At 39.2% G+C, this 16,738-nt stretch overlaps 1 protein-coding gene across 1 annotated transcript in view; it reads left to right on the top strand.

Annotated features, from left to right (window-relative positions):
- The window catches only part of ADCY2 (adenylate cyclase 2), a 388,875-nt gene that overhangs the window by 305,538 nt on the left and 66,599 nt on the right, over positions 1-16,738 (top strand). The window contains exon 15 of the mRNA XM_045863676.1: positions 13,712-13,796. Coding sequence (XP_045719632.1) covers positions 13,712-13,796 — 85 coding nt within the window. The remainder of the gene's footprint in view (positions 1-13,711; positions 13,797-16,738) is intronic.

The raw sequence follows: 16,738 nt of genomic DNA, 5'->3' as shown, positions 1-16,738 counted from the left end.
CAATCCAGACTGTACAAATTTAATCCTGAGTCACACTTCCTGTAGATATGTTTCTGGGCTCTTGAAGCCATTGTTGTTTTGGTATACCTCCTGTAGACAGCATCCATTTTTATTTATTTTTTTATTTATTTGATCTGATATTTTTCTACATTAATGTGATTTGATTCCATTTGTATTAGATTTTGTTACTGATGTATGGACTCACTTCTTCCCTCTTAATGTTTCAATTACCTTGCTTTTCTTGGTGCACCTTCCCACTTCCTAACTTCGAAAGGATTGATCCAGTATTCTCTAATCTTTTCTTTTCCTTTACTAGTCAGGATCTCTCTTCCTCTCTCCTCCTCGTGTGCACGCATACTCTCTCTATATATAAACACACACACACACACACACACAGTGGTATATATAACGTACATATATAAATATATGTACTTACATAACTACATATGTATATAACTATATATATAGTATTAAAATATTCTGAAGTTAATCATTATATCTTCCCTATAATTTTTCTTAGGACTTCTGTTCCAGATGGTAATTACAATCAGCATTTATTTAGATTTATTCTTGTTCTTTACTGATTTATTTATCAATTTTTTTTATTAAAGCATAATTAACTTACAGTGTCATGTGAGTTTCAGGTATACAGTATAATCAGTCAACAGTTCTATACATTTCTCAGTGCTCACCCAGTATACTCTTAATCCCCTTGTTTATTTCACCATCTTTTAAAAAATTATTCCTTCAAGTTTATTCCCTTCTTGCTGATGACTATCATTTATTAGTTCTTTCATTGAGGGTCTGTGAGTAGCAATAGCTCCTATTTTTTTCTTTATATGTTAAAGTATTTTTATCTGCCTTATTTCACATTGGCTCTTGGATAATAGTTTAACTGAGTATAAAATCCTATGTTTAACTCTATTTTCTCTTAGTATTAGGATGGTGATAGCCCATCAATTTCATCATCTGTTGCTGTGAATGATATGTCTTCTATCAAACCCATTATATTTCCTTTTTTTTAATTTTTTAAACTTTTTTTAAGATTTTGTTTCTTTATTTGACAGAGAGTGAGATAGCAAGAGCAGGAACACAAGCAGGGAGAGTGTGAGAGGGAGAAGCAGGCTTCCCACCAAGCAGGGAGCCCGATGTGGGGCTCGATCCCAGGACCCCAGAATCATGACGTGAGGCGAAGGCAGACACTTAACAACTGAGCCACCCAGGCGCCCCCAATCCCATTATATTTCTTTTTAGATAATTTGTCTTTCCACCACGGGTGCTTTTTTCCCCCTGGATTTCAGTATACTCTTTCCCCATGTGTATTTGTTCTTCTTTACCTAAGTGCCTAGGTGTGATTTTCAGTCTGAAGATTCATATTGGCAAATTCACATTATCACCTTATATATTCCTTCTTTCTTTACTTTTTCCTCCTTGAAATCTTATTAATTGTATATTGTGCTGTTCATTCTGTGTTCCAGGTCTTATAATTTTTCCTCAAACCTTACACCTCTTTATTTCTCTGTGCTGCATTCATTCTGGTGAATCCCTCATCCACATTGAGTATATAATTTCAATGATTACTTATCTCTAAGACATCTATTGGGTTCTTTTTAAAATCTGTATTTTTTGTAATTCCATATTTTATAGCTAAGGATTCCATTTTTTCTTTCCTTTATTAGCATAATAAATGAATTGTATGAAATTGTATAAAAATATTGTATGAAAATAGCACTTATTTCATTCTGTTATTAGGGTGTATAAATGCATGAATTCTGCTGTGGGGTCTCTCTGTTGACTCATGGTGGCACGTCTCCTTGGGTTATATGTAATTTTAACTGTGAGCTCACCAGCATCAAGGGTTTGGGTCTGTGGTGATTTCACATCCTCTGAGTTATGAAGGCATTACTATGATATATTTTTCAGTCTGTCTCTGCCAGTTGTCTCTGGGATTCACCAGTTCAAATCAAAGTATTTTGTTAACTTCAGGTCAAGGTCAGGGTCCCTTCACTAAACAGGTCATGTGAATTTGACTAACCCCTTAGCATGGAGCAAGATTGGGGCGTCTCATTTCAGGATGACTCTGTTTCCATTCATCGCTCTAGTTAGTCAACTTCCCTGAAAATTATCAGACTGCTGGGCATAGGTTTTAGGTTTCCTGTTTCTTGGTAGGCCAGCAGTTTATGGCTTCTGACTTTATTCAAGAGCCAATTCCAATTTCCCATTAATGAAGTGCCTGACAGCATCCTACCTTGCATAAACATTAAATCTCACACTCCAAGGCATGGATCCGCCCCTGGTTCCTCCTGGACTGGTTTGCATTGATACCCCTCACATTCTGCTTGTGAATACCCTCTGTGTATGTAGTATTTTCTCTTCTCATGAGCTCATCTATTTAAAAATAATAATATTGTTATACTTTATGAAGCATTTTCATTGGGATAATGATGTTTCTCACTTCTCACTTCTTTTTAATGTGCTGACCTCTTGTTTTGCTTGTTTTCTTTTGGGGAAACTGCCACACATTTTTTGGGAAAAGGAGAAAAATGATGAATAAGTGGATGAATGAATGAATGAGTGCCTGAATAATAATAGAAGAATTCATGACCTCGAAAGGAGCAATAAGGGGAAGGGTTTGCCTAAAAGAGGGCCAAATGTCATCCCTATTTGGCACATAATCTTGAATCTAGCTCTAGTCTCAGAATCTGAATAGTTGTAATTAAATTATCAGTTGAATCCTCTTTTTAGGCTCGTTCTCTTCTGTCTGCCTTGTACTATAACTTTATGAGAAATGTGAGCTACCTTCAAAGACCAAAAATGATCAAGCCTGAATTGTTTTTGGAATTCTTAGTGGTTTTATTCATATTGTCTGCCAAACTAAGTATATTAAACCAGGCATGGGCAATTGTTACAATAAGAGTGATTTTTTTCCTAATAAAATTTAGTTAAATATCATGTGTTTTAATAGCCCAAGTTAAATTAAGAATAATGATATTTTACTTAAGCAAAATTAATAGCAAATTATAATCTTACAGGGGCGCCTGGGTGGCTCAGTCGTTAAGCGTCTGCCTTCGGCTCAGGTCATGATCCCAGGGACCTGGGATCGAGCCCCGCATCGGGCTCCCTGCTCGGCGGGAAGCCTGCTTCTCCCTCTGCCACTCCCCCTGCTTGTGTTCCCTCTCTCGCTGTGTCTCTCTCTTCAAATAAATAAATAAAATCTTTAAAAAAAAATTATAATCTTACATATGTGAAATCTACTGTTTCTCCTGAAATTCTTTGATACTTATTCCATTACTCATTTGAATAATCAATGCTCATTAATTCTTTAATACTCATTTCAAAAGAGCCACTTTCATTTTGATTTTATCTCCAAAAAGGAGAAAAAAATAGAAGAAATTTAATGATGGAATCATTCATGTCCACTGAAAGTAGACTTGATTTTCTAAACACAAATGATAGAAAACTAACTATTATGGAGGCAGTTTTCTTTTGAGGGGCTACCGAATTGGTGGGCCCAAATATTGGATACTATGAAAGTAAGTTACTCCCTGTGAGTGGGTATGAATTTTAGGGGAAAGAATGAAACAAGGAAAGAAGGAAGGAAAGAGAGAGAGAGAAAGAGGGAGGAGGGAGGGGGAAGAAAAGGAGGAGATAATTCTCACTGTCCAAGATAAATGAACCTTCTAGCTTTTACTGAGATCAACAACAGCCAGCTGTGGATTCAGGTCATCAGAAAGTAAGGAAATGCCTCACAATTAGTAGCTTGAATGTAAGTTAGCAGTTTAGTTTTTCCCCATTATTCAAAGACCAAAGGTTACAGTATGATACTCTGGTCCTTTGGATTCTCTGGGGGACCTGGATCCCACCAGCACACTTCCATACTTTCATTAGACTTTGCCCCTTATCTTCCTTCTCTAAGATGGCAACATCCACATTCAGAGCAACAGGATGGAGGAACAGACCCAGAAGCAGAGGGCAGAAAGCATTCATAACTGCCATCTCTTGAGGAAACTTCCCAGAAGCTATGTCATGACACTTTGGTGTAAAACCCAAGACAGATCTTAGTCACATGTGGGAACTTGGCTCCAAGGGAGCCTAGAAGTAGTAATCTTCAGTCTGTATAACAGGGTGCCTATCTAAAAATGCTGTCATGAAAAAATGGAATTCATGAAAACCAGTATTCTCTCCAGGAATGAAAACTGATTTGTGTTGCATTTAGCTGTATGTCAGTGGTATGGTAAGATTTCAGGAACCATAACAATAAAAATGGAGCTGAGCATGTTTTCACTCACTAAAACAGGCCATGGGCCTTTACTTTATACCTAGGGATATATTCTGAGCATTTGTTATAGAAATAGAGATTCATGGGGCGCCTGGGTGGCTCAGTCAGTTAAGCGTCTGCCTTCGGCTCAGGTCATGATCTCAGGGTCATGGGATCGAGTCCCACGTCGGGCTCTCTGCTCTGCAGAGAGCCTGTTTCTCCCTCTCCCTCTGCTGCTCCCCCTGCTCTTCTCTCTCTGTCAAATAAATAAATAAAATCTTTAAAAAAAAAAAAAGAAATAGAAATTCGGGGTAGAAGCACATACATGCACCCAGTTACATGTGGAATGATTCTGTAGCTGTTTATTGAGCTGTCATATACCAAGCATCACTAGAGATGTGAGGAAAGCATCAGCAACCCCCAAAATGCTCTTTCTCTCATATAACTTACATTCTGTTAGGAAGCACAACAATAATGTAATAAACAAATACACATATAATAATTCAGTGGTGATAATCTTTAACAAAAAGTAAGACAGAATAGGATACTCTGGGAGCGATGGAAGGTAGTATTTCAGATGAGGGTGAACAGGGAAAGCATCACTAATTAAGTGACATTGAAGCAGAGGCCCAAATGAATCGAAATGGGAATTATGTGGCTATCTGGCAGAAGAACATTCCAGATGATGGGAACCACAGTGTGTTCAAGGAACCAGGGTGGTGGGAGCAGAGCGAGCCAGGTGAGAGCTGTAGAGGATGGAGTCTGAGGAGTAATGGGAGGGCAGGTGTTGGCCCTCCCAAGCTATTAGGAGAACGTTGGGTCTGACGCTGAGTGTGACAGGGAGGCCTGGAAGGTTCTCAGCTGAGGATATGATCTGGGTATGTTTAGAAGCATTGTTCTTGCTGCTGTGCAGGGGAAGAGGGTTAGAAATAGGAAGACCAGGTAAGGTGATGGTTGGTACCGGAGTAGCAGAGCAGGTGGTAACTGCTGGAGTATCTCAAGAAGAAGGATGGAGACATGAGCAATAAGAGAAAGCTGAGTTCTGTGGGTTCTTTATGTTGGTGTTGGTTTTGGTGTTCGGCCTGAACAGTTAGGAAAATGGGGTTGCTATTTACAGGGAGGGAGAATCCTTAGAAGGAGCAGGAGGGGAGGGCCGTGAATCAAGGGCTCAGTTCTAGACATCAAAGACATGCGTATGCATCTTAGACATCCAGGTGGTGGAGCTTCATGGAGGGAGGGAGTGTGTGAGTCTCGGGTTCATGGAGGAGCTAGGGGTGGGGTCATAATTTGGAAAACCCAGCACATAGGTAATTTTTAAATCCATCGGTTGGAATGACCTCACCTAAGAAATAAGTGTAGAAAGAGAAGACTGTGGGCCTTTCTGCAGGAATAATCTGTCTGAAACTTCAAATCTTCAGCCCTTATTGTTGCTGTGGAGTGGGGGCTTTTTACTCTGCCAAATACAGTTCCTTCTCCCTTTTGCCACATCACAGGACCTTCAAGTGGCCAGAACAACCCAAAGCTCCTAAGTCCTGTTATCAGAGAAAGGCTACTGTGATCTGTAACAGCGATGAATATTTAAATATCCTTCTCCTTTTCAGCTTTTGATTTTTTTTTTTTACGAAATTCCCTTTCATTTTGAATTTCTATCACCTGTCACTTAAAAAAAGAGAGATAAAGGGGTTTTTATGACTGCATGCTAACTTACAGTTAAAAGAAAAGCCTTCTTCCCTGAGTTCTTATCCTTGCGGAACACCATGTAACTGGTGTGAACAGAGTGTTAATCTGCATCTTTCTTGGGGGGGAGGAGGTGAGCGCAGAGAGGGAGGAGGGACATGGACGTCATCACATTAAATAGAATTTTAGGTAAAGATACCATTATTTACCACAAAAACAGTTTATAATTAATATAACTTTCAGATGTTTGCGGGACAGTGGATGTATATTTCTGCTGGATTTTTCCTGCCTGCAAATGTGCTTCCTCATCCAAGTCAGGACCACCTGTAAGCAATAAATTGACTGGGAAAAAAAAACAGGAGAAAGGAACTTGTCTCAAATCAGCCTATTCCATATATTGTAACAATACACTTGATTAAAGTGCCAAAGTCAAAAATTATCACTAAAAAAAGTGTTGTTGTTCTCCCCTCATGACAGGGAAGAGTCAAGTTTGCTTTTCAGTGAGTATATAGATCAATTATGCTTGTGTGTTAAAAAGAAACAGCTTTGCAACTAGAATGTTAATTAAAATTGATATTTTACACAAACATCTTGGTATGCTTAATGAGCCTGAACATGGTCTTGATAGAGCAGGTTGGATAAATGGTTATAATTAAAAGCTTTTGGCCGGCCATTACTTTGGCTCATGGTTTTTCTTGTTCCCTGGGATGAGAGGTACATCCATCTGAACACGAATACCAGTGTGCTATGAACTTGAGCACTGGACAGTCATGGGTTTGAGCCACTCTGGGTCAGAATCTCAGGTTGTGGACATAATGCTCTAGATACCCAATCATCTACAAATAGAGGTAATTTTACTCCTTCCTTTCCAGTGTGATGTCTTTTATTGCAATTTCTTGCCTAATTTTCTCGACTAGAAACTGCGGTGTAATTTCAATAGAAGTAGCCACAGCACATGTATAATCTTGTTCAGGATCTTAGGAGGACAACATTCAGTATTTAACCATTAAATGTAATGTGACCTGTGGGTTTTTCATGTATGCCTTTATTAGGATAAAGGAAATCCCCTTTTAATTTTAGTTTGTTAAGTGTTTATATAATAAAAGGGTGTCAGATTTTGTCTAAGGCTTTTTCTACAGCTATTGAGATGGTCATGTGGGTTTCTTTCCTTTATTAATATAGTGTATTATATATTAATTGATTTTCAGATATTAAACCAACCTTGCATTTCTCAGATAAATCCCGCTTTGTCATGTTATATAATCCTTTTGATATGTGACTAGATTTGGTTTTGTAATAGTTTGTCAAGGTTCTTGCATCTATATTTATAACAGACACTGGATTCAGTTTTGTTTTTTTATGGTATCCTTTTCTGGTGTTGGTATGAGGGTGATCCTGGCCTTACAGAACCAGTTAGGAACTGTTCCATCCATTTCATTTTCTAGAAAAGTTTGTGAAAAAGTAGTTAAAATTCTGCTTTACATGTTTTGTAGAATTCACCAGTGAAGCCATTTGGGTGTGAGCTTTTCTTTGCAAGTAATTTTTGGTTTAGATTTTGTTTTAATTACTGATTCAGTCTCTTTTATAGGTCTATTTAGATTTTGTATTTCTTCCTGAGTCATGTCTGATAGTTTGTGTCATAACTTACTTTTTTTAGTATTTAAATTCAATTTAGTTGTCATATAGTGTATTGTTAGATTCAGTGGTAGAATTTAGTGATTCATCAGTTGCATATAATACCTAGTGCTCATCACATCACATCCCCTCCTTAAAGATCATCACCCAGTTACCCCATCCCCCTACCCATCGCCCCTCCAGCAACCCTCAATTTGTTCCCTGTAGTTAAGAGTTTCTTATGGTTTGCCTCCCTCTCTGTTTTTATCTTATTTTATTTTTCCTTCCCTTCCCCTATGTTCACCTGTTTTGTTTCTTAAATTCCACATATGAGTGAAATCATACGGTATTTGTCTTTCTCTGACTGACTTACTTCACTTAGTATTATACACTCCAGCTCCCTCTGCATCATTGCAAATGGCAGGATTTCATTCTTTTGATGGCTGAGTAATATTTCACTCTGTGTGTGTGTGTCTGTGTGTGTGTATAGTGTATATACACAAACACATTCTGTATCTTCTTTATTCATCCATCGGTCAATGGATGTTTGGGCCCTTTACATAACACTCTTACACTGTTGGTGGGAATGCAAATGGGGGCAGCCACTATTCAACACAGTGTGGAGGTTCCTCAAAAAGTTAAAAATAGAATGACCCTATGACCCAGCAATTGCACTACTGGGTATTTACCCAAAGAACACAAAAATACAGATTCAAAAGGACACATGCACCCCAGTGTTTATAGCAGCATTATCAATAACACAAGGGATGCATTTTATTTTTTTTAAGATTTTATTTATTTATTTGTGAGAAAGAGAGGGAGAGCAAAAGCAGTGGGAAGGGGCAGAGGGGAGGGAGAAGCAGAATCCCTGCTGAACAGGGAGCCTGACGCAGGGCTCGATCCCAGGACCCTGATATCATGACCTGAGCCGAAGGCAGATGCTTAACCAACTGAGCCACCCAGGCACCCCCAACGGATGCATTTTAAGTACAAAAGGGGATGGAATTTAAAGGATAGAAAACATGTATCATCTAAACAACATGACAAGGTTACTGCACATATAGTAATATCAAAGTAGACATGAGGGAAAGAAGTATTGACAGAGACATTGAATAATGATGAAAGAGGCAAATCATCAGAAAATATAGAATGATGAAATGTGCATAAAGCCTAAAACAGAACTATGAAATACATTAAAGTAAAAAATATTAAAACCAAAGAGTTTGATAAATCTACAATCATAAGTAGACTTTTAATATCCCTTTTGCATGCCTTACTATATAAATAAGGATATAGCAAATATGAGCAAGATTATCTACTTCTTGAAACTGATCATAGAACATTAACCCAGCTGTAAAATACATGTGATTTTTTTTTAACATATAATGTATTATTTGCTTCAGAGGTACAGAAGAAGAAGATAGCAGGAGGGGAAGAATGAAGGGGGTGAAATTGGAGGGGGAGATGAACCATGAGAGACTATGGACTCTGAAAAACAAACTGAGGGTTCTAGAGGGGAGGAGGGTGGGAGGATGGGTTAGCCTGGTGATGGGTATTAAAGAGGGCACATTCTGCATGGAGCACTGGGTGTTATATGCAAACAATGAATCATGGAACACTACATCAAAAACTAATGTAATTGTATGGTGATTAACATAACATAAAAAAAAGAGTTAAAAAAAATACATGTGACTTTAAACTGCACATGGAACATGGGCAAAATATTCTAGGCCATAGAAGCATCTTGACAGATTTGAAAAGATTGAAATGAATTTGAAAAGATAAAAAAAAATCTTACAGTGTGATGTCTAACCACACCAAAATCAAAATAGAAATGAAGAAGAGCAGAATATCTAAAGTATCCCTAAATATTTCAGCATTAGACTACATGCTTTTGAATAACCTATGAGTCAAATAAAAAAATCACAGGAGAAATTAGAAAATATTTTGAATATCAAAATATAACCTACCCAAAGGTGTGGGATGTAGCTTAAAGCAGTAATTTAGGGAGAAATTTGTGGCTTTAAAATGTTTATATTAGAAAAGAAGAAAGGATTAAAATTTGTTGTTGAAGTTTCAACTTAGGAAGCCAGGAAAAGATGGGCAAATCAAGTAGAAGGTAATAAATACTAACGAAGGAAGAAATCCAGAAAATAGAGAACAACCAATACAGAAAATTAACAAAGCAAAAGTTGGTTCTTTGAACAAGTTTAAAAATTCCTAAACCCCACTAGCAAGACTGATCAAGAAAGAGAGATAATCACAGAATCACAGAGCACCCAAACTAACATAAGGACATAAGGAATAAAAGAAGATTCACTACAGATCCTACAAACATTAATGGATAAAATATGGAATATTACAAATTACTCCAGACCAAAAAGATTTACAATTTACTTAAAAGGGGAAAATTCATTGAAAAGCAACCCTACCAAAACAGCAACATAATGGGATAGAAAATTTTAATGGGTGTATATCTATTAAATTTATTAAATTTGATTTTCTAAACATTCCTACAAAGAAAACTTCCCCCTACAGTGATTTCTTTGTGAACTCTACTGAACATTTTAAGAAAATAAGATGGAAGGATCTGGCCAAATATTGTCAAATTTCATAATTTTGAGTGGATTAAAATGTCCTATTCATGGAAAGCGGCTCAGATTGAGGCTAAAACCAAAGGCTACCTCTGTACTAGGTACAGGAGATCTCACTAAAATTAAAAGACAAGAGGTGAAAAATAAAGGATGGAAAACAGCTATTCCAGGAAACAGTTTACAGGAAAAAGAAAGCTGCAGGAATAAAAACTTCTGACAACATGGAATCAAGTGGAAGGCATTCAGCACAAGAAATAGAAAGACTTGCATAATGGTACAGTCACCAAGAAGACTTAGCAATTGTAAATCTTCATGCACTCCAGCATCCCTTTGAAATAAAGAGAAGCAATTAGAATGTTCAGATATATTGACAAACCCACAATCCTAGCCGGAAATATTAATACGTTCTAAAATTGACAGACCAAATTGAACCATTAAGTCAGCCCACTGGGAATTTGACTAACTCATCCGGCTCTGACAACAGACATATTTAGGGAACATGCTTTGTTTCCAGTGAAAGGAAATAGATAACATTTTTAGAAATCCGTAAGACACAACAGAAGTAAATCATGTTCATCACATCCTAGAAGAAAAATAAATTGTCAAAGTAGAAATAATAGAGGCTGCAATCTCTGGTCAAATCTAATGAAATTAGAAATAACAGGGGCAGACCAAAAATAATCTTCTTGTGGAATTTATAAATTAGACTTCTGAGTAACTCTTGTATTAAAAGGAAATGGAAATTGAAATTATAGGCTTTTTAGAGAAGAACAACAATGAGTAACTACAAGTCAAAAACTGTAGGATTTGGCTAAAGCAGTAGTTATAGGAATATTTATGTCCTTAAATGCATTTATTAGAAAATATAAAAGATTGGCAATAAATAACAAGAAAAAAGTAATATAAGTTTGTGTAAAGAAAGAGGAAGCAACTGTTAAAATTTAAATCAGAAACTAATTATATAGAAAACCATCAGAAAGCATAGACCTTAATAATAAGCCAAAAGCTCATTCATTGTAAAGATCAGCAAACACGCACAGCTTCAAAAGTCTGATCTAGAGAGAAAAAGAAAAAGGACATTAAGGTCAAGAAAACGATGCCTCAAAAATGGAGACTTTTAAAATTAAAAGAATATTATGTAGAATATTTCACATTTGAAAATCTAAATCTAAATTTTCCAGGAAAATTATCAAAATTGACTCAAGAAATAAAGCCAGTAAACAAGGCAGAAATGTGACACGTCTACTCCTAAAAACCAAATCTGGGTCAGGAATACAACTGAATGGACATAAATCCTTGGCCACACCACTTAATAGAGGTATGACTTTAGGCAAGTTATTCAGCTTCTCTGGGCCTCTGTTTCTCCTTGGTAAAATGAAGTAATGATAGTAACTACTATCCATGATTATGGTGAGGATTAAGTGAATTCTGCATATAAAGCATTTAGAACAGTACTCGGCACAGAGTAAACTATCTTCATATCAGCACCATCTTGTATCATCATGTCCTCACCATGATCATCACCATCATCCATCACCATCACCACCATCACCATCACACCATCCATGTCATCACCATCACCATCGTTTACCATCGTTGTCTTATGACCATCACTATCATCAGATGGTTTTACAGTTGACATTTACCAAACCTTCTAGAAGAGACCATTGATGTGTTATTTAAACAGTTTCAGACCTAAGAAAAAGATGTAATGTTTCTGAACTCAACCTTATGAAGCTAACATTACCTTGATACCAGAAAGGAACCAGGCAGCACAGAATCAGAGCAAGCCCATCAGAGCTCTCCTGTAAAACTGGGTGAGAAAGACGGCAAACACAAAATCAGCAGATGAGTTACTGTGTCCCACTTCAGTCACAAGAGTGCCAAGAGGCCTCCATTCCTCTGAGGTGTTGACTGTTGCACACTCCCCTCCCCCCTCACTGCCTGGCTAAGCAGGAGGCTCTGAGATTATGTGTTAGGGAGATGTGAGACTGGTAGCTTCTGACCAGAGACTGAGTCCTGGAGTGCTGTCTGAAAGCAGGATATTCTAGATAGGGGAGGTAAGGACATATGGTGCTTACCTCCACTGCACTGTAAGCAGCTCAAAACAGGTATGACATCTTACTTGTCTGTGACATTACATACAGCCTAGCATGGGGCTAGATGTATTTGGTGTATATACACCCTTCTAGCAGAGACTTAGTGTTACTCATAAAATGTGAACAAATGTCATTATCTGGCTAGGCATTTGAAAGCCCTGGGAATCACTCTAGCAGATAACTCAGTGCCCAGTGCATCACCGAGTCAGGCTCACGTTTGGGTTTGAAGTCAGGCTTTTGTTGACCTTGCTTGATGTGTAAATTATCCCGTTAGAGAGGAGGTATTTGAGAGTGTGCACTGAGTGGAACCTTCCCATCATGACGGCCTCAGGCACTGGTTATCTGCTTTGTTTCTGTCACTGTGGACTCACAGCTGTGCACATGTGTTGCTGAGTTGCATCTGACCCTTCCATGCATCCATATTCAGCGTTGCCGCTCTGTTCTCTGGGCCAGTTCTTCTGTCTCCTCAGTGTCTCTGGCCAACCTCGCTGTTAGAAGGTTCCATTGCAGTCTGAGAGACCCCTAACCTCTCCTTGGATGTCTCATTTGAATTTCAACTCTGATTATTCATTATGGTTCAGCTCTTTTAATACCCCTGAACACTTCTATCCTTGGATTAAATGAGGTTTTAAGAGGCTTTGAACTTTTTAATGATTTAAAGGATGTCTCCGGGCACCTGGGTGTCTCAGTCGGTTAGGCCTCTGACTCTTGATTTTGGCTCGGGTCATGATCTCGGGGACATGAGATTGAGCCCTGCATTGGGCTCTGTGCTCAGTGGGGAGTCTGTTTGAGATTCTCTCTCTCTCAAAATCGAATAAGTAAATCTTTAAAAAACTAAAAAAAATAAAGGATGTCTCAGAGAGGCATGCAATTCTTATAAATGCTTTCATCTACCTGCAGCCTGTCGGTGGCAGAATTGTAACTTAATTTTTCACGTGATCATAGGGAGAAGCTTGCATGTTCATCAGCTTGTGCAAGAATGTGAAGGCCATGGTCCCTGAAATCTTTGGGGAACCTCAGTAAACATTTAGCTGCATGATTACTGAAAAAAGTTGAATCCGGTTGGATTGTACTTGGGAGGGCAAGTACTTGGTATTTCCTAAGTGAGCAGGAGTAAAGATGGGCCAGGAGGTCCTCAAAGGCATCGGATGAGGCTGCTCCTCTGGAGAAGAGGCCAGGCCCAGCCATCAGAGTGCTAGTTGTGTAAGAGAGTCAGAAAAGAGATGGTTTTGCTTTCACAAGGACCTGCTGCTTGTAGGGCAATTTTGATAAATGAGCAAGATGATCAGACACAATTGCGGATACACTTTTCTCTGGACGTATATTTGGTTTTAGCTCCATTTGCATTTCTCAGAAGGTGAGTGAGGAATGAAGTCCTCATTACGTTAAGCCCAAAGTGTTACTGATGGCTTTCCAGAATAATGGAAACTCCCCCCACACTAACCTGTTCCTTTTCGTTCCCCTGGTAGAACGTCCATTCTCGGGATCTCCTTCGGAGCTGCATTTCTCTTGCTCGCCTTCATCCTCTTCATCTGCTTTGCTGGACAGCTTTTGGTAGGTACTTCAAATGCGGAACTTCTTTGAAAACTGTGCTCATTGAATGAAAACTGATTGCTTGCTTGAAACGGGAGCTTGTTGATTTACCATTTCGGGCATTTACAGATCCCAGCAAAGCAGCCTGCATACTTTATGTCTGTGGCCCAGAATATCAACCGAGGCAGTTCGTGCACAGCCAAGACACTAATTTGAACATTATTTGAAGTGTTGGCTGTCACGCCATAAAACTATATTCATGTTTATTTATTTCTGTCACCACTTTGTATCCTCTCTGACTTTTCAGGGTATTTATAGCAGTAAACACTAGTATAATAGGAGGCTTTTTCTGTACAGGGGAATTAAAATTTAAACCAAATATATCTTTTATATCCGCTGTCAAGATAGAAAATTTTGGAACATTTGAAAATAGCAAATGTAAAAATATATTTTTTTAGTGTTTTAATTTAAATCAATCATTGCAAGCTGTTACAGTTCAAGTGCTAGTTCAGGATGTAAGAATCAAGTCTAAGTGTATTCTTGAGTCCGAAGGAAGTGGTTCCATGAGAGCATCATAGGAAAGCCAACAATGAGATAAAAGTCCAAAAAGATAGTGTTTTATCTTGTGTGGAAACAAGAGAGGCCACTCTGAGCCAATTTCCAAGCATCGGGTACATTCTAGTCTGATGTGTAGAAATCTTTGAGCCAAAAAGTGTTACGATTTCAGAGTATGTCTCTGTCTCTCAACAGTGGACACTCTATACCTATGTCTCTGCCATATACCTTTGCAAACAGATGCGGGGTTTGTTTGCTAGATCATAGTTCAGATGTTTAAATTGGACTCGAAACTCTTCCCAAAGTGGCACTATGGTTTCGGATTTCCTGGAATGCGCACGTGGCTTCTCAAACTTCTTTAAAATCCCCTGAAAACTATAGGTTGTAAATATTGCCCCATGGGAATCCTTGTCAAGTTTCTAAAATGCTTACCTACAAAGAAGTCTGGTTTTCCATATTCACATTTCCCTTTGTTGGAAAAGCACACGGGCTCCCCCCTCTGTTTTCCCTGCCCCCAGAAGGCTCCTACAGCCCATTTCTCAGGGTTTCAGAACAGGAACTATCCCTCGTGGTCCTGCTGGAAATCCAGGCCTTTTTCTGCTTACAACAGCTTCTATCATTGTGCTTAAATGGCCCCGTTTCTCATTTGCTGTTCCAAGGAATCCAGTCTTCAGGGTGGGGGGAGCATAGTGTATTTTTAAGGTTTCAAGCTGACTTTTTCTTTCCGCTGATTTGCTATTGAAAAGAAACAGAGAAGGGGGGGGCTGGAAAAAGAATCTCCAGAGCAACTTTAAACTGCCTTTGAGAGAATGCTTTTGCTCTTACGTAATGTCTCTCCTCTCGGCCTGGGTATAATCCAACCAACGGCTCATGGCTCCTTGTCTCTCCCGGGCCCACCCTGTGGTGCTTCGGAGCTGTTGGGATTCCACACCCACGGGCCTGGTTTCTCCTTCCCAGGGTCTTCCTAAGACCCTGACACCCACACACCAGATGCAAGGGAATCCGTAACTCTGTGTTGTCTTAAAGGGAACGTTTCAGTGCTGGGAATGAATGGGTGCCTGCCTCCTCCTCGAAAGAAGCCTGATTTGGCCAAAGTGGTCAGGAAGCCTGGGCTTGGAGACGTCTGTCTTTCTGAACTTGAATTAGTAGGATCAGGGAATGAGTCTCCCCCCATTCCCACCAGTGACCGGCTGCAATCCTTGGTCGAGAGGTAATCCTGATAAAATTCAAGAAGGGATTCTTCTCATGAGGTTCTCTGCACTGTTTAAAGGATTCTGTAGGGACTTTTTTCTGACCATCAACATCAAACAAATTAAGGCAAGGCCAATGTAAAAAGGCCTTCAGTGTGCTTTCTGTTCTACCTTCCAAATTCAATGAAAAGTGCTGTGTGTCACAGATAATCAATCCCAGTGGTCATGGAGAACATGCATTACATCCTAACTGCACATCCCCTGACCTCCTGGAAACCTGTCAATTGTAGGAAGTGGTCCTATGATTTCATTTGTTTTTGGATTAAATACTGAGTTTCTGAAAGTGTATTTACTATCCCAGAAATATTAATACCCTCCATATCCTCCCATTAACATATGTTAACTTAAATGCCAGAGGCAACATTGATGCTCATAATACTGGCACTAAATTCTCCGGATGAAGAATTCAAGTAAAATACTTGGGTAGAGGAGGTTGAGAAGAGGTAAGCCTGACGGAGATTTTTCCTCCAAGAGCTTTACCTTTGTCCCCCCTGGGGACCTGCCTGCCATTGACTTGTCATTACTATAGAGCTGGGTTTGATTAAAAAAAAAAAAGTAGAGGCCCATTAAAATGGGCAAAAAATAAGAGTGATCATGAAATGCAGGGTTTTTTGTGTTTTTTTTCCTTTTGCCAGAAAAATCAGAGACTTGTTCGGTGTGAGAAAAAAGTCAGGGAACATATTTGTTACCACATTTCCTGCAATGAGAAGCCAGGAGCAAACCTCTGTCTGCTCCCCGCTTCTGCCCCCCCTGCCCTGGCGGCTCCCCAGCAGCCCCCCCCGACCCCCGCCCCATGTGCCCACTTCACCGTGTGGGTGGGCCCTGCAACTGCTTGCCTTCTAGAAACTTTCTCAGAAACCCACCAGCCCCTGCAACGGGCCCTTCCTCGAGCGCCGTGCGGCTTAGGATCTGTGCCATAGAATTTAGCACTTGATTATATAACAACTGATTTGACTCCCCCTCCTTTCTTTTCTTTTTTTCTTGGTTGAGTGTGACTGTCGTTTCCCCTTACATAGAGTGGGTTTTCTGAGAATTGTTTCCCGCACTGGCTTTCTGTCCCCCAGTGAAGCCAGCAGAATGCTGCCCACAGACCTGCCTTCTCTCATGCACTACAATTCCTTGACTCTGGTCGACTTCGACTTGTTTCCACGGTTGGAA

The sequence above is a fragment of the Mirounga angustirostris genome, unplaced genomic scaffold (assembly GCF_029215605.1).
Source record: "Mirounga angustirostris isolate CCGP_5_RB_7025 unplaced genomic scaffold, mMirAng1.0.hap1 SCAF_7, whole genome shotgun sequence".
NCBI lineage: Eukaryota > Metazoa > Chordata > Mammalia > Carnivora > Phocidae > Mirounga > Mirounga angustirostris.
Note: the sequence above shows the minus strand (reverse complement) of the source record. Positions and strands in the feature narration are given on the sequence as shown.